This window comes from Harpia harpyja, chromosome 18 (assembly GCF_026419915.1).
Source record: "Harpia harpyja isolate bHarHar1 chromosome 18, bHarHar1 primary haplotype, whole genome shotgun sequence".
Taxonomy (NCBI): Eukaryota; Metazoa; Chordata; class Aves; order Accipitriformes; family Accipitridae; genus Harpia; species Harpia harpyja.
Window position 1 is genome coordinate 16,524,000 of NC_068957.1, and position 25,981 is coordinate 16,549,980.

At 41.9% G+C, this 25,981-nt stretch overlaps 1 protein-coding gene across 7 annotated transcripts in view; it reads right to left on the reverse strand.

The window, feature by feature from the left end:
- Window positions 1–23,144, reverse strand: part of KLHL13 (kelch like family member 13) — an 87,432-nt gene extending 64,288 nt beyond the window's left edge. The window contains exons 1-3 of one of the 7 annotated variants that reach the window (XM_052813404.1): window positions 23,039–23,091; window positions 12,440–12,504; window positions 4,173–4,231 (exon numbers count right to left, since the gene is read on the reverse strand). In XM_052813404.1, the coding sequence (XP_052669364.1) occupies window positions 4,173–4,192 (20 nt within the window). In that variant the 5' untranslated portion in view covers window positions 4,193–4,231; window positions 12,440–12,504; window positions 23,039–23,091. The other 6 variants (XM_052813402.1, XM_052813405.1, XM_052813403.1 and 3 more) reach the window with 6 other exon arrangements.
- Window positions 23,145–25,981: the final 2,837 nt, after the last annotated feature.

Sequence of the window (25,981 nt, forward strand, 5' to 3'; positions counted from 1 at the left end):
TCTGTGTTTTGAAGTACATTATTTCTACAATTTTAAGTTAAACATCCAGTATACTTAGGAATTAGTATTTTTGAAGTTTATGAATGTAGGAGTCAATACTACTAAATGAAAAAGCTTTTATTGTACATTCTCACTTTATTAGCAAAGCCACTTTTTAACTTAATGAACTAAGTTGCAGTATATATTTTAAGCCCTTTAAAGCTTGCTGCTTGAACATTCAAAAGGTGAAACAGTTTTTCACTTTTAACCAGAAATACTGCACATCATGAGTGCATAGTAATAACTGTGATAAAAACAATAGTAACAGGTAAATAGCAATTTCCATTATACAACCCACAAACTTTATGTAACTGTATAAATACTGCTCACAGAAAGAGGTATTACAGCACAGAGGTTAAAGCCAAGGTTATGAACGCATAGAACTGAGAAAAGAAACCAGTTCCTGCACCTCCACCCTGCAATAAGGACTAAACTCTATTCCATTCACAAGCTATCCCATTATATCTTACCCATATTCACCCTTGCATAATCCCGTAAAAACTAATGAAACTAGCCAGATAAATATTACCTGTTATTGCAGCTACTAATGCTGACACAGAGGAGTCTTAATGTAGGCAAATCCAGAAACACTGTTCACGGTGGGTGTCGCTGGCTGTAAGCCTTATCCGCTCTCTTAAGTATCAGAGCATAACCTGACCCAGCCATATGCTGAAGACCATGAAAAGCTGAATAGTATGCAACTAAAAGGTCCTTAACAGCAACCATGGGTACAAATTAAATGCTAGCCCCACAAAATAACTGTTGTCTATTTTTCACAGACCCTTTTTCAAAAATTACCACACCAAAATATAGTCAACATCTGTAAACACACTCAAAAATGTATGTATTATCAGTAACGGTGGCATCACTATGAAAATATTTTAAATTATGTAGACTGATACTTGGAACATTTATACCTAAACTATATTTCTTGTTAGAAAAAAAGGAGATCAATCAAGTTCCAATTTTATTAAGCTGATAATAACAAAGATTTCTTATTAAAAAAATAACGAAGTTATTTCTCAACTGCAAGTTTTTCCAAGCTCTGTAGAGTGATACCCAGCTGGCAAGTAAATACAACTACACTTGTCTAACACACTGTAGCCTGTACAGATCAGATGGCCACACAACTTCTACTTCCTCCATTCACCCTTATACCTTCTAGAAAGATAAAATAAGAGTTTAAAGAACTGGTTTGTTTTTTTTTTCAAAGGCTAAAGATTTTTAGTCATGAAGAAGCTCCTTTGTCCTAAGGAAGCAGCCTAGAAAGCTGAAACAAAAGAATACGAACCAAACCAAGTCTTTGGTCATACCCCCTCACCTCATTACTAACAGCAGAAATCTCTGTTGTTGAGTTTGGAGAATTTAAACAGGGACACTTTTAAGAACAGTGTCATCCATGAAGGAAGCAGCCTGAGGAAGTAGCAGACCCCTGAGGAGGTCCTACCTGACTTACTGGGTCAGAGGTGGGACTGCCAAAAGATGACTGTCTTGGGGCAGACCAGAGCAGTTCACGGAGCTGCAGAAGGAAGCTCTGCCCCCAAGATCTAATCCAGGAACTCTGCTTGAGCCCTGACCAGAATCTGAAAACAAGGAGAACAATGTGGGCCATGACAGGAATCTAATAATCCACTATTCTGGTTACTCACAAAGGGTATCACAGAAGGTAACATTTTTATTAAAAATGTTAATTATTATTCTTAAAAGTTATATTATTATTAAATAATATTCCATATTATCGGTGCCACTCAGCCAACTGTGGCAAAGTCTTCATGGACTTTGGCCATGTCCTGGTTTCAGCTGGGATAGAGTTAACTGTCTTCCTAGTAGCTGGTACAGTGCTATGTTTTGAGTTCAGTATGCGAAGAATGTTGATAACACTGATGTTTTCAGTTGTTGCTCAGTAGTGTTTAGACTAATGTCAAGGATTTTTCAGCTTCTCATGCCCAGCCAGCGAGAAAGCTGGAGGGGCACAAGAAGCTGGCACAGGACACAGCCAGGGCACCTGACCCAAACTGGCCAACGGTGTATTCCATACCATGGCACGTCCCATCCAGTTTAGGAACGGGGAAGTGGGGGCAGGGATTCGCCGCTCGGGGACTGGCTGGGTGTCGGTCGGCGGGTGGTGAGCAATTGCACTGCGCATCATTTGTACATTCCAATCCTTTCATTATTGCTGTTGTCATTTTATTAGTGTTATCATTATCATTATTAGTTTCTTCTTTTTCTGTTCCATTAAACCGTTCTTATCTCAACCCACGGGTTTTGCTTCTTTTCCCGATTTTCTCCCCCATCCCACTGGGTGGGGGGGAGTGAGTGAGCGGCTGCGTGGTGTTTAGTTGCTGGCTGGGGTTAAACCACGACAGGCCACAAGAGAGCGATCTCAAGATCACAGAGTAAATCAAATCAACACTATCTCCTAGGTAAGTCAGCTGGATCAGCACAAGGATTTCTCTTGCTGCTTCATAAAGAATCCAGCACCTGGCAAGGATGGTGTAATAAAGAAATCCTGAACTGGCAAGCAGAGCCTGGGAGAAGCCAAGGGAAAGATGACTACAAGCTAATATTATCTTGAAGCAGATTTTCTCTTGACTGAAAGCAAGACAGACTACCAGCCACTATTTGCAGATGCCAAACCTCACCCCAGAATGAGGGAATTAATCATTAATGACAATTTTTTTAAAGTAGTTACTAAACTACAAATCACAAAACCATATCTGTGAAAATACGCAAAGGGCTCCAGGATGACGGAAGCCTAAAAACCATTTAAAAACCTTTTCCTTAGATACAGGTAACAAAAAAGGCGAATCCCATGTAAGAACCCAAACTGTTTCCTACCTAGTACTTTAAGCGATAAAAAGGCAAATCCCATGTAAGAACCCAAACTGTTTCCTACCTAGTACTTTAAGCGATTACTAGTTGTGGCAAGTTGACCCTGGCTGAACTATTACAATAAAAGGATATTTTTCAATTAAAAAAAAGAACAGACTTTTCACGGTGTAGCATTAATACTACAAATGCAAAAAAAATTTAGAAATCGAGGTGCCTGAGGTAACAGCATTTATTCTAACTTGAGCTCTTTAGTGCCAAGAAAAGCACTGAAGTTATCCACAAAGGCACCATTCTCCTAGACAATTATCATCAGAACAAAGCAGTAGCTCCAGCGTATCAAAGCTTATGGTTTAAAAAAAAAGCACTCAAGATCACATTTCTCGTATTATACTTAAAAAAAAAAAAAAGCTTGAATACTATAATGGAAAATCCTAAAATAACATGCTGCTTTAATTCTCAACTGTTACTGCAAATTTGGAAAAAAAAAAAAAAAAAAAAAAAAGGAAACACTGGGACTAATTGCCCCAAAGGAAAGAGCTGGTTGATGAGACTACAGCACTAGAAACATAGCATATTTATGGAGTCCATCTGAAAAATAAGACATTCCATCACCTAATTGTGATCATAAAAAATGACCTTGTTTCCACAAAAGTAAATCCCTTAAGTACTTATTTAGATACAGTTATATTCTGTCATAGAGGTTCTTCCTTTCCTGCAATATTTTGGGAGCATAGTTTAGCTGCACGCTCCCAGAGTATTGTTGTGTTCCAGCAGACACAACTGAAAACTTTCAGGAAAGCTTCTATTAACTGCTACTATTCCCATCTTCATTACAGCAAATATATCAGACTTCCAATCAAAATTGGACAAGGACAATAAAGTGTTAATAACCTGTCATGTAGACTATGTAGTGCCTGTAAGCTTGACAGAAGGACTTCTGTTAAGTACTGAGTTAACCCTGCTGAAGGTTACCCACATACGCAATGTCAGGGGTTTTTAACTGATGCCTAGAACACATTCAGCAGTCAACAGTAAAAGCCTTTGGTAGACTGATCACTATAGAAAAGTTGGGCATCATGGTTAATCATTTATGAAACCATACATATTCTATTCTCTGTCTTCAGGCTCTTTATTCTAACAATCAGCTTTGTCTACGGTTTCCATGAAGGGCTCTATATTCACAGCTTTCCAGAACCAAATGAAACTGTTAGGCAAATGGCACAGTTATTCTAAGTTGGGGTGGGGGATTTAATTCCCACATTAGCATTTGGGGCTTTTTAGAAAACACATCAGTTACTCACAAAGTGTCTCTCCACATCATCTCTGATAAGCGGAAATATCTCCTCTGTTCTTCATGCACCTGTAGTCAAACAGAAAAGAATTGAAGCAGAGTCACAGACAGACATCCCAAAATAGCATCTGCCTCTCAGATCCCATGGATTTTCACAAAACAAACCAAGATTCATTCTAAACATTCACACACAATATGACCTTTTTCCCCACTTCACTGACTTTCTCCAGTAAAATTACAGATATGACGGAGCACAAAAGAAAGAGAACTGCTTCTTGTTTGCATGTATTACCCTGCTCTTTGCTGTGGAAACAAGGATGAATTATGAAAACTAATCAAGTGAACAGAGAGAGCACATGCCCTAGATTTTTCAAATAATCTCTTGGTTTAACCCAGTTGTTCCTGAGCCTGCCTATCCCATGAACAATTTACTAAAACGGAAGCTGTGACTCATTAAAGCCACCTTTTATTTTAAGAGGGAGAGAAACAGCTCAAATTATTTATGTGCAAGACAATCACATTAATTTGTACAGAAGAGGCCAAAATTGTAATGAGTTCCATTTTTAAGATCGAATATAGTTGATAAAAACTCCTTGTTCAATTTTTTTTATGTCTCAATATGATATCTTACAGCCATTAACCAAAACGAAAGACTACAGACTATATTCAAGTTTGTGAACTCGTACTTCCACTTGAAGGGACAGTGAAAAAGTTGAAACATTTCAATTTGCTGACATCATTTAGCAGCAAGCATTGCAAAATATAAACTATGCAATATCCCTGAAAAAAGCCACACTTCTGATTTTTGGTGTTGTATATATTTTACATTGATAAACATAAGTGAATGATAAAAAATTAGTAGCTGTATGAATTAGATATTTCTTTAAAGCAATCTACTATTAATTCACAGCCCAAAGCAGTAATTCCTATTTCTTAATTAATACTTTTAACATACAAAAATAAATTAGTATTTTTAGATATGGTCACAAAACAGTAAATCTGTGTAACAGATTTGAAATAACAGGTCAGTTTATACATAACAGAAAACAGAAACTTCTGCAAATCATCCTATCCCCTCCAATTGCTCCATACCATTACAAATAAAATTCCGACTTCAGAAAGTAGGTCACAAAAATGCTAATTTAGGAGCCTGCCTAAAATTTTATTTTGTTAAAACAGATTTAGACATTTAGTGGAAGGAAACTGCACACAATATTTGTTAGCATGAATTATAAATTCAGTGTGTGCTTTGCAATACTTTAAGTGTGCCATAACAGAGAGACAGCATCAAACAGAATTGCTTAACAGCATCTAACTTGCCTACTCCCTCCCACTGATGCTAGAGCAGCTGGTAGAATAAGGTGGTTCTCAACTCCTAGTGTTCCTGCACCTTGGGACATCCTCTCATTTCAAATAAACTTCAGGTTTTCCTCTATTAAAAGAAATCTGCTGAGTAAATAGGGTATGTTTTATCTATCCTACATCATAAAACTAACATGTTCAAAAAGTACCACATAAATCTGAACTGCTTTCCCATCATCATACTTGGAAACAGTTATTTGCAAAGTCCTACGTGATGTGCAGTGTGGTTAGTGTAGTTAGGACGGATACTGTAGTCTCACTCCTTGTTTTACCATCCTGTGGGCATTGCTCAGGCTTCTCTGATGAGGGAAATACATTACACACCAGTGTGAAGGGATCAAAAGACAGGCAGCCCTCAACTTCGCAAAACTCTAAGGTTGGGATTAAATTAATTCCAAGAAATAAATGAAGTTGGCCTCCTCTTGAGCAAGCATACGCTACAGATGAGTTTGTGTAGATAGTTAAGCATCTTCTTTCCATACACCTGCTCAGTTAGGTCAAAACCATGTTCCTTTGATGTGGTCTTTACTAGGGTTGTTTATCTGTACGTATCAACTATACTGCTCACTCCAGCTTGCTTAAACATTAGGAAGAAAACCTGATCTTTCAATTATTAACTGCAAAAAAAAGTTGTTTTTTTTAAATCCTTCCATTTTACATGATTTCCCTAAACAGGTCACTCCAAGTCAACTTAGCTGCAAGTTTGTAAAAGTTTTTGGAGAAGTAAGTATTAGTAGCACACAGTAAATTTGTGCTGTACCCAACAAAACTAGACCTGAATTCCTGAAAAGATCAGTTTCAGCTTCTTCCAGAGGCTGTTTAACACATTAGACTGGCCAAACTATTTACATACAGTCAGTACTACTTCTAATAAATTTAACCTTGTTGCCTAGTTTTAAATAAAAAGCTATTAGAGTGACTTCAAAAATGAAATCCCTTCTACCTGTATATCTCCGCCCCTCATTTGAAGGTTTCTCTGGGGTAAGGTTTTAACAGAACAGCTTATGTTATCTGCTCACATTACTCAGCTTGTGAAAGCAAGCTGAGCCAATCACACTGCCAGGTGAAAGCTGGATTTTTTCTTTTTTTTAAATTTGGGGCATTTTTTTTAAAACCACTGCTGATGGGACAAAAGAAACTACCTCTTTGGAGCTGCGTGGCTGGCTTGCAGTAGAAAATCAAGAGAAATGCTACAGGTTTTTTGGTTTGTTTTTTTTTTGCCCTGTACATAGAAGAAAACTAAAGATTATAAGAATGAATAGTGCAGGATGGGCAAGCTGATGTACACAAGTTCTAAAACTGGCAACTGATGGATTTTCTTCCAACAAATTACAAAATTCAGCAAGTGCATGAGCAATATTTACCAAGTGTCATTACCACAGAAATTCAGATAATTCAAATTCCATGTTAAAAATAAAATTTTTAATAGAAAAGTGTTAGCTAATTTTCAACTTTAACAATAGAGCTGCTATCAACTTTTCCATCCTCACTGTTGATTCTACATGCCCAACACACAAATATGAGAAATTCACACTTCCATTTAAAACTTTACAGCTACTCACTACGTCCCCAGAAACGACAAATCTGCTCACCAGCACTAATTCGCACCCCCCGCCAGGAGCTGGGGGCTGAATTTCTCACTGCTGTGCTAGCTCCTCAGATCTCTTTGGTTTGTGGTGTTTGCTCTTGTTGCTGCTGTTATAGTTTGCCGTCCTTCTTTCAGATATGCAAAAGCAAGTACATATATGTACTTATGAATAATGATTCATTTCCTATATGACCCATTATATTTGTTTTAACAACCTTCAGCATGAATTTAGGAAGACAATTTAAAAGGGGTGTCGTTAAGACCCATGTAAAATTCATTAGCATTTCTAATTCCAGCTCCATAAAATAAATAAAAACATCACATGTTGGTCATATGCCAGTGCACACAACTCACATAGACACCCTGTGAAACTAACTTATTTTTATGCCTATATTTCATCTTCTATCAGAATGCTCTAGATATTTCAGAGTTGATAGACAATGCACATGGCTTACGTAGGTTACTTGTATCAGTTACAGTCAGCTCTTCAGAAATGGCACAAGACATGTCAGAGAGTATACAATAAAGTGTGCAGGGCAGCCTAGGATGCCATTAAATGAACAAGCACACTCATCCTCAGTGGCAAACATACGAGCTTAGAGTGAACATGAAAAACACACTTGTCTGGTCAGAGGACAGACATCACCAAACACGTCGTTTCTACAGAAGGCAAGTTCTTTTCAAATGATGCTCAGAAATCACAAAGCCGGAAGACACTGTGATTTAGCCTGACCTACAACATTAACACAGTCCTTTCTCTAGCACAGTAGCCAATGAAAATTAACACCATAACAAAACAGAACTGCTGAAGAACAGACCGTTGACTAAATCCACAGGGAGCAAGAGGCTAAATTCTAGCCTGGGAACATTAATGAAGGATGCAGTTCCGCATTACGCTTAGTTTGACCTAACTTCGTCTTGCCCACCTTGTGGTGAACCTAACAAACCAACCAGCTGCACAATTCAACAGAAAAGGGCTGTCGGAGGGCAAGCAGCACCCGGCACAGCTGGCGCTGCCTCCCATCAGACAGGCGAGGCGATCCCACTCACCTGGTGGCAGCCGCACATCCCCAGCACCCACTGGGCAACCGTGCAAAGAGCAGAAGAAAGCAGCGTTGTCCCTTTTAGCAGCAGCCCATTAAATCTGACATTGAAATATACTCTTAAAAGAACTGCCTCAATCTCTAAATAAGAAGTAATAAGAGAACGTCTCTCAATACAGATAAGTAGATGCCTAAAAAGGCACTTTTGTCTTAAAAGCAGGATGTAGAACAGCCTGATGTAGGCAGTTCTCAGTGTGAACTTTGTACACGTTTCTGGACATGAGCATAGCCTCCCAGTTTTTGTAACAGGTATCAGAATAGCATTACCTGAGAGCAGCATTAACATATATCAAATATCACCCGATAATCAATAATTAACAAGTAGAATCATTACTATTTTCCACCTTCAAACTAGAATTATATAAATATTTAAACATTTTCAATAAAAATCAAGTCCACGCACAAAAGAAAACCCTGTCTTAGACTACAGAAGATACAACTGAAGCTATCAATTTGCTTCAGTCAACCAAGGTACTGCATTTTGAAAAAACTCATAAAGGAAGCCAATAAACTGTTGAATTACAACCCTAGGTAGCAGAACAGATCTTATCCTAACGGAAATTTAGTAATTGTATTAAGTGACGAAGTTTTACCCACCAAAAGCAATGCCACCATGCTCATTAACAGCAATTACATAATGTCCTTTGTTAATGTACTTTTAAAATATGTTCGATAAAAATTTTATTCAACTTATTTTAGGAACACAAAATAAATGAAGCTTCAGCATGTTCACACAAGCTTAGAAGTCTTCAGTAATATTTTATGTATAAAAACAAGCTTCTCAGTATAGTATTTCACCCACATAGCAAGTCAAAACAGTTCTCTGAAGAAGATCGAACCATTAATACACTGGTTATAAATCACATCCAAGTAAAACACCTGCAGTTTAAAATGGCACCATAGGCAGCAGGAAAATGCTATGCCACATCAGATGCCCCTATATTACACTCTCAAAATCAGGATCTTCAGCAATTACAGCATAGTGTAATCCAACCCCAGAGAAAGAATGGACTTTTCTCCCATTAGGCTGAGCCCTAACAAGATCAGCTCCACACACAGCAATCCCAGCCTGGGAACAAAGGAGAGGGGGACAAGGAGGACGCTGCAGATAACACGCAGCAGTGAGTTTAAGGTGCCAGCACAGGGAGAGGACAAGGAGGCAGCAGGGACCAGTGTCCCAAAACACAGGAAAGCGCAAGTGAGACAAGCCAGCTCCCTGTCAGAGCCATGCAGACCTGTCAGGTTAGTAACTCCCCTGAGTTCACGTCGGCTTTGTTGCCTGGACAGCACTACTGCTCTGTCTCTTCTGCCCTTGGCCCAAACATCTGCACCATCTCTTCATCCACAGCTGCAGCTCCAAGCACCATTCGGAGCTGTGCACGGCACCCAGATAGTCTGGCAGTGGCAGCTGTCTAAAACGCTGTTGTCGTCCCACTGCTATCCCTACACCCACAATCTGGAGCAGGTCCCTCCCGATGACAATGCCCATACTCCTGTTTGTCTGTGCCCAGACTATAAAGCAAGCATCTTCCATGCAACTCCTCTATTAAAGGCAACATGGGCTTCTGCCTCCGTGGTTATGACTGGAGGAAGGTTTTTAATCATTCTCTCTCAAGAGCCCTGAAAGTACAGAGTCATGATTCTTAGCCTACATGGATTGCTTCTATTTGTCAGGAGCTCCATTCTGGGGAGTGTATGCCACAGATTTAGAGGCATCAGCTGCTCTGGAAGGGTTAGTGAAAAGGCCAGGTCACACCAGACTGAAAACAAGTGGTAACAACAGAAGGTGAAATCCTGTGAAGCTTTCTAGTAAAATAATGTACACTTCAGTAGACTGAAATCTTCCAGTCTTCGAAAGTGACTTTTGGATAGCCAGCATACATTATCTGACAATAAAAGCCAAAAAGCTCAGAGCATTGAAGCCCACTTTCCCATTTTCTGCTGTAAAACCTTTTGGCACCCCTCTCCTATATCACACACCAGCGTATCAGAGCCACCTGCTTCACTGAGAAATTAAATCCATGGTATTTCCTTAAGCTACCATTCAAATATCCATGTGACAAGCCACCTTGGAATCACTTTCCATTAAACTCTGAGCCTTCCCACCTGCTGTTACTTTCATCGGTCATGTCCTTTACCTGCAGGCTCCATCTAAACCACATCCTTGGAAAAAAAAAATCTACATATGCAAATAAAGGCCTGGGAAAAATGCTTCTGGATCAAGTCAGTCAGCATGACTTCAAACACCAATCACCATCAGCGAGGTGATGATGTCTAGCTCTAAAAACAGTCTAGCTCTTTTGGTTCCAATAACCAGCTCAAAAGAAGAGCCAGAGAAGTCACGCAACTTTTAGATAACTGATTAGCAGGGAACAAAAAACCCAAGATCATTCTAGATGTCCCAACTTGGACCAAGAATCATTTCCATCCTTAAAATTCCTTTTAACTACACTGTATCTGCATGATTATTCTCTGACATTACAGACATTTGTTCTCAACTCCACAAGAAATCACAAGGTTTTGTCAGAGCAAACCTGTGAACAGCAAAGTTCCCTGACTTACCTTTCAAACAGTGACACTTACTAAATAGGACAGTTCAAAACGCATGAATGTTTTACCTCTGAGCAGCACAGCTTAAATAGTTAGCTCAGTCTATCCATGATGAGAAAAAGTAAACTGAAGCTTTAGCTGCATTCTGGTAAGATTTCAAAACTGTTTAATAATCTACAAATACATACATTTATCTTTTTCAGCTGAGCTGAACAAATTTCTTAAAAAGCTGAAAGCATTCAGTCTTAACAGTATCTCCTTGTGTTACATACACTACTTCATACAAAGAACTAAACAGCTTCCTGTGTCTTTATCAATTGTTCTAATAAATGACCTACAGCTACATAATTTGATCCACAGCAATTTAACAATTACAGTATTTTCTTCAAAGGAGAGTTCTGAGATTTTCAAGATATTAACAGTGCCTAACTTTTCAAGCATATCAACCAGCTTTTGAAAGCCCTGGGTAGAACACTGCTCCCATGGAAGAATTAAACATGACATGGTCAGAGAGTTCTACAAGAGAAAATGAAGTATTTTTAATTTGAACATTTGCATGTTAAGCATTTAAACTTCTGTGAAGAGTTTAGATACAAGAGTTTCCAAGAGCTTCTCATTTCCAATTGACTATATCCAAATCATGATATTTAACAATACAAAAGCCTTCTAATTTCTGTCCCTGTGAAGGTTGACAAATAGCATCAATAGCATCTGCTGAAAATTTACACTTTACAAGCATGCTACTCACCCACACAGTCTCTCATAAGTCATCTATTTTGTACTGGGAAAATTCATCAGAATAATTTTCAGTGCATCAATTTAAGGATGCCTCCTGCAACATCTGGAAAAGGCTATATAAAGAATACAGAGCATGTACATACATAAATATTTATGTATCCTTCAAACTAGAAAGTTTCAAGCTACCAAGAACACAAAAATATCTGAGTATTTTGATCAACACTCAGTATCTTTCAAGGTGCCTGCTTTCTTTGATGCATAAACCATTTAATCAACATCTATTAAATGCCAAGTTTCATACAAGGAAAACACCACACACAAGCCAGATATGAAAGGTCAGACTGAAGACCTATTTAGCCAAGCTACCTGTCTAAGAGCAGCCAATTCAGGAGTGATGCCAGTAACACGACACTGCACTCCGATAGCTTCCCTCAGCCAGCGTTTTAGCGACTTCCCACGAACTGCATCCAGAACGTAGTCTTTACAACTCCACAATTTTTTCTTCCACTAATTTGTCTAATCACATTTCAAACTAATTTGTGCTCAAGATATCCCCTGACAATGGAGTCTCGATATAATTATACACTAGATAACAATGGAGTCTCACAATATAATTACACATTACAGGAAAGCATTCTTCAGCTACCACCTCAATAATTTCATAACGCACCACCCATAGCAGCCTCCCCACCTCCAGTGTCATGCTGGCTGCAGAGACTTCCCCAGAATTGTTTCCCCGAAGAGTGCCCCCCTACTGAGCCACCCCTCTGACTTGCTATACTGCCTCTTAACTGCATGAAAAGCTGGGAGCACATCCACACTGAACTACACAACGTGTTGCCTAGTTATGTTAACTGAACAGGAACAGTTTCACTGGGGTTTAGCCATTAAAAGAAAATAATTATTTGCATACAGAAAGCATCTCAACTTTCTTACTGTTCATGGCAGGATTCCAGGGCTATGTTTCGCCATTCCCAAGTAGTCCAGGTTAATTTTGACATCTAGAACAAGGTTCAGGAAGAGAAAAAATATTGTCACACACGTTTGCACACTATTATTCACTGTAGATGTTATTTTAAAGAACTGCAGGGTATACCATCTCCAACAGAGTTAACTATTGGCTTCTGCAGCCCTTTGAGCTCTATCTCCACTGTGAGTGGAAAATTGGATAGCCCCACTTCTTGCCTGGAGGGAAAGTTCACATCACTCACTACAAATCTGTGGCATCCTATTCTTTTCCATGTGTACAGAGTATTTCATACACAATTCTGCAAGACCACAGCTTCAAATAAAAATCAATTTCAACAATAGTGCAGAATAAAAAAAGCCAGAGCTAATTTTGCTTTTAAACTAGTCAGACAGTCTCTCTGTATACCTCAGAAGTAGAGCCACCATTTTATGTAAATCACTAAATGCATACAAGTCACAGAGGTACAGAAGTCCTAACAGAAGTAATACCTTGCATCATGACACTAAGCCAAGTGTGCTTTTCATAAATTCACCCCACAATTGCTATCACAGTAGGAAGCTATCTGGCTGGGCCTGCAAAAAGAGCACCAGTCACAACAGAGTTGAAATAGCACAAAGTTACAGCGAAAGGTTTCACAGCCATTTGGAAGTCATCTTACTGGCCAGAATTAACAACTGGAGAGCAGGAGCTGGGAGGAGACACTGCTTTTCTTTTTAATGCTGAAAAGATAGCATGTCCAATTGAAAAGGAAAAAAGCAGCCATTTACCCCAAAATGCAAAGAGGAATTAGCAGTATTGTCATTTGCAATGGCAGTCTTTTTTTTTTATTCATTCTAACGTAAAGCAGAGTGAGGAAACACCAGCAACAGTGCTGCCGGCTTTCGCTTCCTCTGCATTTCCTCTCGGAAAAGAAAAAAATTGAAACATTACACTTGGCAACTCGTATTCTCACATTCAGTTAGCACCAATAAGCAAGGGTCACTTCTACAATTCAATGAACAAACAACATTTTTTCAATTACAAGCCCTTGTAACTGACCTGAAGTTATTCATCCAGTTAAAACAATGAAACAATACTAACAAAAATCACATAGGAAACCGCAAGTTAACCAATAGTAACAGATAAGAAATGAAACACTATAGGACATTCAAACTTCTTCACCAAAACAGTTACCCGAAGATTACAGAGGTTATTTCAGTCTTATTTCATGAAGCTTTCTTTCTTTTGATACTCCTCCTTAAAATGTGTCAAATTATTTTGCTTTTTACAGATGCATATCTATGTATGCCAGCCATCAGCAAGACATACGTTCTAGAATTAAAAGAATATTAATGTGTCGGGGATGACACAGACAAGTCATCAGGAAGCCTCTTAGGTCATTTTGGTGAAGAACGCCAGAAAGACAGGAGGTTAGAAAGTAGTTCCTGGTGGCAAGAAGCTGTCTAAAACTGGGTGTAAGATCCAGGCTTCTCACCATCCCTTTATCAGAGCATTTTGCATAACCTGCATCTCTGCAAAGCCGTGTCAGGCTACTCCAGCGACACACACAAGCATTACAGTGGATGGCCTTATGAAAGGCTCTCAGTAAGGAAAATCTCAAACAATGTCAGACTTGTTAGACACATCTGGGATGGCACTGAAACAATAAAGTCAATACAAAGATAGCGTTTTTTCCTCCAACCCACTCATTTTTTCCTCCTCCCACTTCTCTTTCCACCATTATTTATTCTTGACTCCACGTTCGGGACTGTAAAGTGTTGCCATGCAACCTCTTCTCTCGCACATTCATTCGCATTTTCCAGCCCAACTCTCTCCTACCATTAATTTTACTAATGAATAAACAATCTGAACTAGTAATGGGAGCTGGTCCCCACCATGCCCCACGGCGCCCGCCAGCCTGGCAGCACTGTCAGAACAGGGCTAGCACTACAGCCATCCCCTGCATCCCCATAAACTATGTCTAAATTTAACCACTTCTTTCACTCCACACCAGCAGATCACTACAGCCTAAGCAGAAAATACACTGATTCCCTACAAGAACAATAAACTCTGGGATTCTCTCACTTCACTTTTAATCACAAGGTTATTTGCAGGGGAGAAGCCACATTTCTGCCTGTGGAGCAGCCTTTCAGCTTGTGAACCTCTGCCCTGGGTTTGGATCTCCTCCTCTAGATACAGCTGTGCCATGGAAGAGCTCAGCACCCTCAGCTGCTTGTCCTTGCTCTCTGCCAGAAGGCTACCAGCTGAGCTACTCTTAAGTACTTTCTAACCTATTTACTCAGGATCAACCGATACAAAGAGTGATAATTCAGGCTGTTTAGACCACCCCAGCTTCAGCTGGCATTCTGCAGAAGAGCTCACATAATTTTCTCAGCTGCCAGAGGTAAGGTTTACAGCCCCCTCACTGACTTAATCCTTCTACAAACCAGGAATGGTGGCGAACAGCAAAACCAGACAAGAAACCCCTGCAGGCATCCCAAAAGAAACTAGGGCTCTTGGCACGCTCATCATCACCCAAGGAATGAATTTTAAGAGGGCAAGTCTTGCTTACATTTGCTCAGTCCTTTCCAGGGAAGTTATTTCCCCTAGCTCTCAGAGAATATATAACTCGCAGAGCTCCACGAGCCAGGACAGCCACATGAGCACCTATAGCAACACTGCAGGCAAGCCTTTGCCCTTGAAGAAAGGCAAGAGATGCTGGTAAAATCTATCAAGTTGCCTTATGGCTACAAGTTTTGAAAGAGAAAAATGCTACCACCATAGGCTAAAGTTAGACTACATGCTTACTAAGATGTTGCCTACAATGTTAACCATTTTGTTATTCTGCTGTACTCTCCCCACCCACCACCACACACAAGCCCAACAAAAATAACAGGTGAAAGAAAGACTACAGTAGCATAACAAGTTTTGGGAACAGAAACTGCCTTTGTGGTCTCTGCATGTGAAGCACTATCACACCAAGGTGTTGGTCCATCACTGTGGCTCTTAAATAGTACCATCAATTTCACATGGAAAAAAATTAAGAGGATAGACTAGATAGGATAGTATTAACATAATTTAGGTGTACTCATTAAAAGTTATACAGTATACTTTCTTATTAGTGATTAAAATTTTCTTTAAAAAAAAAAAAGGTGTGAAATCCTAAAATTTAATATCATCCAAAAATAGCAAACTTTCTAGAAGTCCATGCCATCAGGTATATAGATCAGCAAGACCGTTTTACAAATAAAGAAAAAAAAAAATACAAGTAAGGAATTGTGGTAGGAAAAAAAACCCCAACATCTCAGTCTCTATCTTCTTGCTAAAGAGAGGTGCGAGGGTAGTTGTATCATGGTCCATTTAGAGCCTCACTGCAAACTCCTCCATGTATTCAACCTTACATTAAGATAAGCTATTAAACCATTCCTGAAAAAGATTAGCCTACTTGCAAAGATATGGGCCAGGCTCTCTCATAGCAAGCAATACCACCAACATCACTACGGTAACTAGCTGAGTTAATGACACTTCCACCAACTCCAAGATAGCCGATAACATGATCATCTCATTACTGCTCTCCTTTAAATAACAAAACTCCCTGTTTGGACATTAAGGACAAAATTTTCAGACTAAGGGGAAAGATATGGTATCAAGTCTCACCTAGGTTACAAAACTCCCAACATTAACCCTTCTACCATTAACGATGTCAGTGTTTTATATTGCCCAAGTCTAATGAAGAACAGAAACAGTGAATGCTTATGCATTTACCATTACTCCTCCGTGACAAATGTGAGCAGCCAAAAGAGACTGGTCTAAGTTGCATAGCCACTAAAAGAGCAATGCAAGGCAACTTGAGCGATCTAGTAAATTCAGATTCAATAATGCTGAACTATCTAGAGTTATCCTTTGATTCTTTTGTAGCTCAAGTGTTTAATTCATGATTTCCAGTTTAAAGGTGTAATCTTGCAAAATCTTTAGTTTTTATAAAATATATCTCATAGGACATATACCCTGATGGAAATACTTTAATTCCACTGTATAGAAATAAGCTTGGAACAGCAAACACAAGAGCCCGCTTAAATTTCTAGATGCAGTAACATCACTCCTAAATTACAAATTCAACATTAAAGAGAACAAAACTGGTTACACTCTGTTCCTGTTAAAAGCTTCCAACATAAATAGGCAATAAAATAGAGTTGTTAGTAAGTGACAGCAATACAACCACATATGTATTTTGTAACTTCTAGTCGTTACTAAAGTTACTCACTAGCAGTGAGCAGAGAGATGATTGGGGGGGGGGATAACTATTAATATAAGCCTTCTACAACTCTGGCCCACGTGGTGGATAATCAGCTTCTAAAAAAAAATATATATACAGAATACATGCCAACGTCTGTAAAATTCTAGTGTCACTCACAGCTTTCTTTAAATAACGGATGTGCTACTCACTTCCTCTGTTCTATTCAAAATCTGTGGGCAGCCATAAACTTGCCCAGAACCATGCCTGTTTCGTAACACCGAAGCTACTTGAGAGTCAGGCACTGAGAAACCAAAAGTTGACAAGGCAGAAGAGCAACCCATTTCTCCCTCTTGGTTTCCTTCAGGAGCCAGATAACATCTGCAAGCAAGACACAGACCAGTGCTTTGATTCCTCCAGAGCCAAGACAAAAGCTTTCCCCCTACCTTATTGCAGCGCAGAATTCAAGCTTTCATGTAAAGATTTACTGAAAGCATGAATTTATGTGGATCATTCAGCTCCTACACAGGTGGAAAGCTACCTGGAGAACAGCAGTCCCAGGAACATCTCTTTAAAGGCATCTGGAAACATGACTAGTTTGAAGTGGCAGCACTGTCCAGGTCCCACAGCGTTGAGTTTGATGCTCCATCCCCAGCATCTGCTGGGAGAAGCAGTCCCGCTTTCCTTCCACTCACCTCCAGCCACATCATTCCTGTCTCTACCTGTGAGAGCAATAGCAAGGTGTAGCCACAGGGTGAGTTAGGAAACTGATAAAAACATTACTGAGTGGGTTAGTTTCCCATGAGATAAGCAGCATGAAAGAAATCACCCTGCAATCACACAAGCATTAGCTCTGCCAAGGGAGCTGCAGCAGGAGATTGGGGCACAAGGCAGGACCACCCAGAGATGCATCAGATGAGGTACCTGCAGCATCAAACTGCCTCCAAAGCCTCTAGCATCAGATTCTGCCCTCCAAGTGTGAATCTTCTGGTTAGTTTTCAACCCATAACAGATTTATGAAGAAGTTTTAAATTTAAAAGAAATGTTCCACATTTATTTCTTACAGAGTTATTTAAATATGTAGAAAATATACTACAACAATGTATAATAGAAACAGGCCTTCAACTTTAGAGAGCTGGGGTTTGTGCCAATACAGTAAAATCCTGCTGGATATTTCAGATCATCACCTTAACATACATACTGCTGGATATTTCACATTAGCATTATCAGATAAGGTCAGTTATTCAAAAGAATCAAAGTTCCCACGATGCTAAATGAAATGCACGTGGAACACATTCAGCTTGAAACTAGAACAGACCACTCACATGGAGATCCCAAAAAACAATCCGGAAAAAGAAACTGGGTTGAAATTCACATGTTTATCCTTGCTTTCTTCAACCTAACACGACTCTTTCTAATATTTAATCATATCACTCATACATCTCAAAAACTCTGCCTTATTTTTTTCATGACATGGAACCTTACCTTCCTCATAACAACAGTTTGCACTTGATCAGATGGAGGTGTAATCAAGCTCATTTACAATGCACCACGGTTTTCATTTGTCATGTTGCTAAATCCTGGTCTGCAATTTCTGAGTGATACAGACTGATAAAATTGGCCCTCTCAGCTTATTTTTCTCACCGAGAATAAAGGAACAAGGTTCTTCCCTTGCTTCCCTGCAAAGATGGAAATTTACATTCATAGCGGGACTAACACATTGAGATGCTGAGGACTGCAATACCTGTTAAAACATTTACTTTTAAGTCCTCAGAGCTACGACAGGAACTCAAATCATCCCATCCCTGGTTTTAACCATGAGACCTGCGCAACACATTCCCACATGCTTGTACCAACTGTTTTTCTACTAGCAAGCTGGAACAGCTTAGACAGGACCTCTGTCCTAAAGCAGCTTATACCTCCCACCTTCAGGCAAATTAAGAGACTTCCGAGAGGCAGGACAAACTAGTATGTACACCAGTAGGCAGAAGAACCCAAAGAAAGGTGTCTGACATCATGGGGAAATAGTCCTGCTGCTTTGACTACTGACAGCCAGTTCTGCTTCCGCTCCCATCCACACCTGCACAAAAAAACATCAGCACTTTTGACCTGTCGATGGCCTTCCATGGGCACCACTGTCCGGGCACCCCTCCGGAGCAGTGTCCCTTGGAAAGGAACAGCAAAATGCATAACCTGACAGTTCAAGCAGGCATGGGGAACCTGGTAAGATTGATGCTCTTTAATATGGACATGGAAAAAGGGGTTAAGTTTTCCCCAAAATTTAAGCAACTACAAGTTGGGGCAACTTTTTCTCAACAGGTTGAGAACTTCTTTGAAAGCAAAACTTCCGTTCACAGTCTATTTTCATTTCTACTTTCACCTGTACATATGCTTTCTCATATTTTAAATACTTCATGTTAAAGAAACGAAGCAGAGTAGCTTTAAAAACAGAGAGTGTGTTGGCACTGCCAAACAAATCTCTCGCATTTCACAACTATAGAACGCACCAGCAAGCAGCTGCATCAATCACAAAGAAGTTAAAACAAAAGACCCAAGAAATCATATGACCAGTGTCATTAGTATCTACAACAAAGCACTGTTTCCACAAAAGGAAACAAAATTACATATTTCCCAGAACAAGTTTAAAGCAAAAACACTGACAACACAAATCAGTAGCTGGTACATTCCTTCAAAAACTTAGTACACCTGATTCACTTAAAAACAGCTTCTCAAAATAGGCATGGAAGACATCAAATTCACTATAGGACACTGAATACGGGCAATCTTTTGAATTTTCTTACTGTTAGTCTTCTGAAACACACAGGCAAAATAAAGGAGTCAGACTTAAATTTTGTTCCAGCTTGCAAGCTCCTCTTGGGTCCAAACAGATCCCTTCCTACCTCATAATTCAAAAGATACCTTCAAGAAATCCACTTCTGAAACACTCCTGTCACCAATACCAAGTCACAAATTGCAACTCCCTGCATCTCGCACCTCAAGGCACTTAGTGCTTAGTTCCCTTGTCAGATCCTTCTGACACAGGATACAGGCCATCTGCACTATATAGCATAGGTGTGCTTTCACCCCCAAACACTTACTACTGTGCAACACCCTTAGAGACAAAGTTTTATGAAAATAATTCAGATGAAACCAGCAAACTTATCAGTTACCCCGAATGCCCACTGAAAGCATGCTTTTTCTTCCAGAGACTACTATCTAACATTGCTTAATTACTTCCTAGTTTTTCAAAGACACTTCGCTTAGGGATAGCAAATATACTAAGAAAAGTTTCTTCCACACTGGTATTTTCAATTTATCCGTAAAGCTCTAATCTCCCAATTTTAAGAAACCTGTTGCATCACAAATAGTTAAAAAGGAAACCATAAAAAAGTTTCCATCCAGTATTCTGACAATGCAATACAGCTGTGAGAATTAAAAAAGCTCAGAGAACCTTGAAAGGAAAGTAGACCATATAAGTATTTAAGCTTTTACCTCCCACTCACACTGACACCCATATACACCATGCCAGATAAAGGCATCTATCTATCCCTGCAAACCTAGCCTGAGGCCATCGAAGTCAACTTTCATAAGCTGTTATGAGTCATTAGAAAAGTTTTGTACTATTGATACAGTGAAACAGCCAAACACCAAACACTCTCTCTGAGGCTGCTAGCTCTTAAAACAAATGCTTCATAATTGTTCAATTTTTGCCATAGTGCAGTTTCTCAGAAAGTTTTGCCAGCACACATATATCAACTAAAAGAGTAAAGAAAAAAAAGCGGCGTACTAAGCATCACAGCTACTTCAGCAATATAACAACCATGAAAAAGCAGAGCATTTTTGACAGCTTTGCTTGTAGTCTTTGTGGAGGTGATATAGTAGTGCTAGCAGAACACATTGCAAATTCATTTGGAGTCTCTACCAACATGTTTCTTTGTAGTGTGGACTAATTACCCCTTTCTAATAGCTGGACCACACTAAGAACATATAGCCCTTGAGGTAACATCATTGGAGCTTTTAATTCAGACAGCAGAGGTTATGCCTTTATATCCAGACATCCTGGGCTTGATCACCACTGTCAAAGAAACATACACAAGTATCATATTACCGTGAGATACACTTAACATGAGACAGTTTGATTTTTTTTTTTTTTTTACGGAACTCCAATGTTTTTCTCAGCTTGTTGCAAAACAAAAGAAAAAAACATTTAAGGTTACCAGAAATCAGGGGGAAAAAAGCAAGGCTTTACTTTGTATGCTCAATCCCACTGTGCTTCTAGCCAGTTCATGCGCCAGCACAGGAGCCCTTTCTGCAGCAGCTGCATTTCACTTCCCCTCTGAGCCCCCTTAGAGCTTAATGAAGGATTCATCATCAATCTCACACACTGCCTCTGCAGCGATATCAGCTGAACATAGTCCCTTCTCTGCTTCTCCCCGCTCAGCCCTGCTTTGAGCGAGCCAAATGATCACAGGCTGAGATGATCCCAGTGTTCATCTCCCCACAGACATGCTCTGCCATCATTTCTGGGACTGCACTGCAAACTGGATCAGGGAGTCTGTGCATGACCCTTTTTTTCTGGCTGGGTAAGTTTGCTGATCTGCTTCATGCCTGGCATCACCAGTTGTGCCAGTGATACCACAAGTCACAGAAGTCCCCAAGCCACTATTACTGCTACAGATTAGGTACGGTTGAACTACGGCCTCAGATGACTTTCAGTTTAGTGAACCTTCTACAGTAAAGCAGAAAAAACTCTTTAAAATCATTTTTAAAAAAATGCTGGCTGGGGCAAAGTCACTTTAATTCATTTTTGACACCTGGTGTCAAGCCAAGGCTCACTAGAAACAGTCTTGTTTCTTTGAAGCAGAGCAGCACACTAATTTGTGCTGGCAGCTCACTACAATTTTTTGAACTTCAGAAGTGAAAGAAAATGTTTAGGAGCATAATTTTGAAAGTCATAGAATCAAAGAGATCGCAAGAATTGCATTCAGGATAGCATTTAATCCTAGTTACTACCCAAACTTTTTTTACTATCAACACTCTGCAGCGTATTCTAGTATTAAACGGGATTGCAGAACAGGCTTTACCGTGAAATCAGAGAAGTGGGGAGAGTGCCCTGAAGGTTCTTCATTAGCATTATCGCTATGCGTAGCACACTGGGGAAAGACTAAGGAAGACTCCTCTGTGGCATTCTATTCAAATATATGAGCCATATTTAAATGGCCAAGGGAGATATTTCTGATGCAGACTTCACAGCAGGTCCAAGTCAGCATCAGTTTCATTAACGCCCGGAACATCCAAGCTCAAGAGCCCTTTGCCATACAAAACTGAAAAAGAAATGCGACTTGCATGTCCTGAATTATACAAAGGACCTGAGCCAAGACTCCAAGGGCTCTCAAGTTAATATCACACTTTTCATACAGAGGCGAAAAGTCCTGAAGAGCACCTAGCAAAAACAGAGCTCGGCCTAAATTTTATGCAAACAGGGAGAAGAGGAAACCAGCAAGTTAGTTACAACCTACAATTACATCCCCATTTCTAATGGCTGCATCTCAGAACTAATCCCCAAAACTCCTTCCTGCACCCAGACTTCAACCAGCCTATTTAAAGCCCAAGGAACAATAAACACTGACGAGCAGAAAGGGTCGGGGGACGGAAGAAAACGATTACAACGACTGCAAAACAATGCTTGGAAAAGGAGAGTTGAAGACACTTTTTCAGAGAGGCACAAAGCAGCCAGCCCAGTCCCGAAGCAAGCCGCCAGCTGTGACAACCCCCCCGCCCCCCCCAGCCGGGCCAGCCCCGCTTTGTTCCCTGCCATTCCCACCCAGGACCCCCCTCCTGCAAGACCCCCGCGCCTGCCCTCGCTAACCTCCTCCTCCTCCCCGGCCACCTTACACCCCCCGGAGGCACGGCACACTTCTCCTCTCCCCCCTGCACACAGCGCACCCCCGCTTCTGCCCCCTCGCAGGGTACTCCCGACCGCGGAGAGGGCACCCCTCCTTTCCTCCCTCACAAACCGGGCCCCCCCACGCTGCAACACGCTGGCCCTCCCCTCGCAGAGAGGTTACCCCCCCCTCCCCCCAAGCGCAACGGAGGCTCCCCCGTCCCCTCCCGCACGCGGGGAGCCCCCCGCTGCAAACACCGCTCCCTTCCCCCCGCCCTCGGGGCGGACCCCCCCCCTTCCCCCGGCAGAAAGGCAAGCCCCCACCCCGCCGCCCCGGCCCCGCACCGCTCACAGAGGGCCGGCCCGCGACCCCCGGCCGCACAGGCCCCGCAGGACACAGGGGCCCCCGGCCCCGCCGGGACCCCGAGCGGGGCAGAACCGGAGGGCGGCCCCGCGCACCCCTCTCACCTGCGGGCTGCGGCTGCCCGCCCGGCCCCGGCCGCGGGCCCCGCTGCGGAGCGTTCCCGAAGTCCCGAGCGCGGCCCGGGAGCGCGGCCCCGCTCCCCGCGCCCGCCCGCCCGCCCAGCCGCCGCCTGGCCCCGCCTCCCGGCACCCCGCGTCACCGCCCGCGCCAACATGGCGGGCCGCCGGGCCCGTGCGCATGCGCCCAGGGGGCTACGGCGCTGGCGGGGGGCAAGGCGCGGTGGGCGGGGCTAGGGGAGTGGGCGTGTCTCGGGAGCGAGGGGTGGTGAAAGGGGCGGGGCTAGAAGAAAGGGGCGTGGTCCCTGTGCCCGCGGGACGGTGAGGGGGGTGGGATGGGTGGGTGGGTGGGTGGATGAATGGATGGGTGGGTGGGTGGATGAATGGATGGGTGGATGGGTGGATGGGTGGGTGGATGGGTGGATGGATGGGTGGATGGGTGGATGAATGGATGGATGGGTGGGTGGATGGGTGGGTGGATGGGTGGATGGGTGGATGAATGGATGGATGGGTGGGTGGATGGGTGGATGAATGGATGGATGGGTGGATGGATAGATGGATGGATGGGTGGGTGGGTGGGTGGGTGGATGGATGGGCAGATGGATGGAGAGATGGATGGATAGATGGATGGATGGATAGATGGATGGGTGGATGGATGGGTGGGTGGATGGATGGATAGATGGATGGATGTATAGATATATGGATGGGTGGATGGATGGGTGGGTGGGTGGGTGGGTGGGTGGATGGGTGGATGAATGGATGGATGGGTGGGTGGATGGGTGGATGGGTGGGTGGGTGGATGGGTGGATGAATGGATGGATGGGTGGGTGGGTGGGTGGGTGGGTGGATGGGTGGATGAATGGATGGATGGGTGGGTGGATGGGTGGATGGGTGGGTGGGTGGATGGGTGGGTGGATGGGTGGATGGGTGGGTGGGTGGATGAATGGATGGGTGGATGGGTGGATGAATGGATGGATGGGTGGATGGGTGGATGGGTGGGTGGGTGGATGGATGGGCAGATGGATGGATAGATGGATGGATAGATGGATGGATGGATAGATGGATGGGTGGATGGATGGGTGGGTGGATGGATGGATAGATGGATGGATGTATAGATATATGGATGGGTGGATGGATGGGTGGATGGATGGATGGGTGGATGGATGGGTGGATGGATGGGTGGGTGGGTGGGTGGATGGATGGACAGATGGATGGATAAATGGATGGATGGATAGATAGATGGATGGGTGGATGGATGGGTGGATGGATGGATAGATGGGTGGATGGATAGATAGATGGATGGGTGGGTGGATGGGGGGGGGGGCTGGGGTGCACAGAGGCAGGAGCTCTGCCGGCATGGGGTCTGTCTCCAGGAGGACGGTCAGGAGAGTGGCTGGACGACCAGGGAGGACAGCAAGAGGCAGCAACAGTCCTTGGTGACTTAGCGAATGTAAGTGATAGATGTACAAAAACATCTCCTTGTGTTCTCCAGGGGATTAACTTGGGACCAGCATTATTAGCAAGTGAAAGGCCAGCCCCAAGTTGCTCTCCTGGCCATGGCGTTTGCTACCAGAAAGCTCCAAACTGCTTCACCTGCTCCTGTAGCACTGCAGGATGGTAATCCTGAAGTTTCTTCGCAGGCCCCTTCTCTCTTTCATGTGGCTGCGGCTTTGATTTGGGAACTGTTTTCTGCCATTCTGCCTGTATTGTTTTCTGTAAACACACCTTTAATTACTGAACCCCCAACATTCAGCAAATTTTTGAGTGTAGGTATCTTAGGGCAAATAATGCCTTAGTTAAACCCAGTCAACCCTAATGAAGTTCCAGGAATTTCAGCAATGCAATTCAGGGCAGAAATGGATGTAAAACTAATTATGAAGCCGTAGGTAGCCTTCCAGCCAAGACTGCAACCCACTCCTCACAGCAGCTCTGTAAGTTCAGCTTGGTAAATGTCCTTGGCTTGAAAGATGCTAGCTTTAACCCTAAAGGAAAGGTTAAACAACCTTTGAGACCATACCACATCATTTGAGAATTGCATATCTCCAACACTGCTTGCTTTTAAAGCTGTTTTTTATCTGGAAACTTTTGAAATTGGCTTATCAAAGCCAGTGCATCGTCTATGTCAGAGTGAAAGAGATTCTGGTTAAGTAACTCTCTAACAGATTTTGCTATGGGCAGTTTCAGGTTCACTTCTGTTCTCTTCACATCATTAACAGCAACTGAAGCAAATTCAGACACAGAGAACCAACTCGTCACTACACTCAAGCTGACAAGAAATTCAGTATCTCATTTGCAAAAGAAAGCATTTTTTGTGTGTATTTTTTCCTACCTCTGTCCTTGAAAATGACCTCTCACATGAGCCAGTACCAATATCAACTTATCTTTACAAAACCTTGGGAGGAACGCATCTCCGCTGAGAAGAGACATGGACATAGTGATACGCTGGATATTTCACAAATGTTCCCAAACAGAATAACTCCACTCTTGGAATGTGCTCGCTCACAATGTTTTACAAAAGACAGGTTGTAATAGTGAGTTCTTCACCTTTTTACTTATTTCTTTCCATTAGAAAGAAAGTGAAATTTGCCATTTAAACAGACTGTAGCTATAAAACACATGACCCTCTAGATATAATGCTCTTGCAGCTCTTTTTACTCCCAAGGCAAGGCAATGTCTCCAATGCACATTTAACGTGGGCTCTTGTCCAAGTTTCAAACCCACACTTCTAACCACACAGAAACTTTCTGACCATCTTTGCTTACTTACATGGCAGAAGGTGAGTTTTTTACAGCCCAGGTTCCATCTCATTTCACAGTTGAATATACCCACTTTTTTTGCTAAGGACTTGGCAAGCGAATCAAGTGCCAATAGTGCTCCAGTGTTCTTCTAACAGTTCCACATTGAAAACCACGCAAGTTTTCCCAGGCTTTA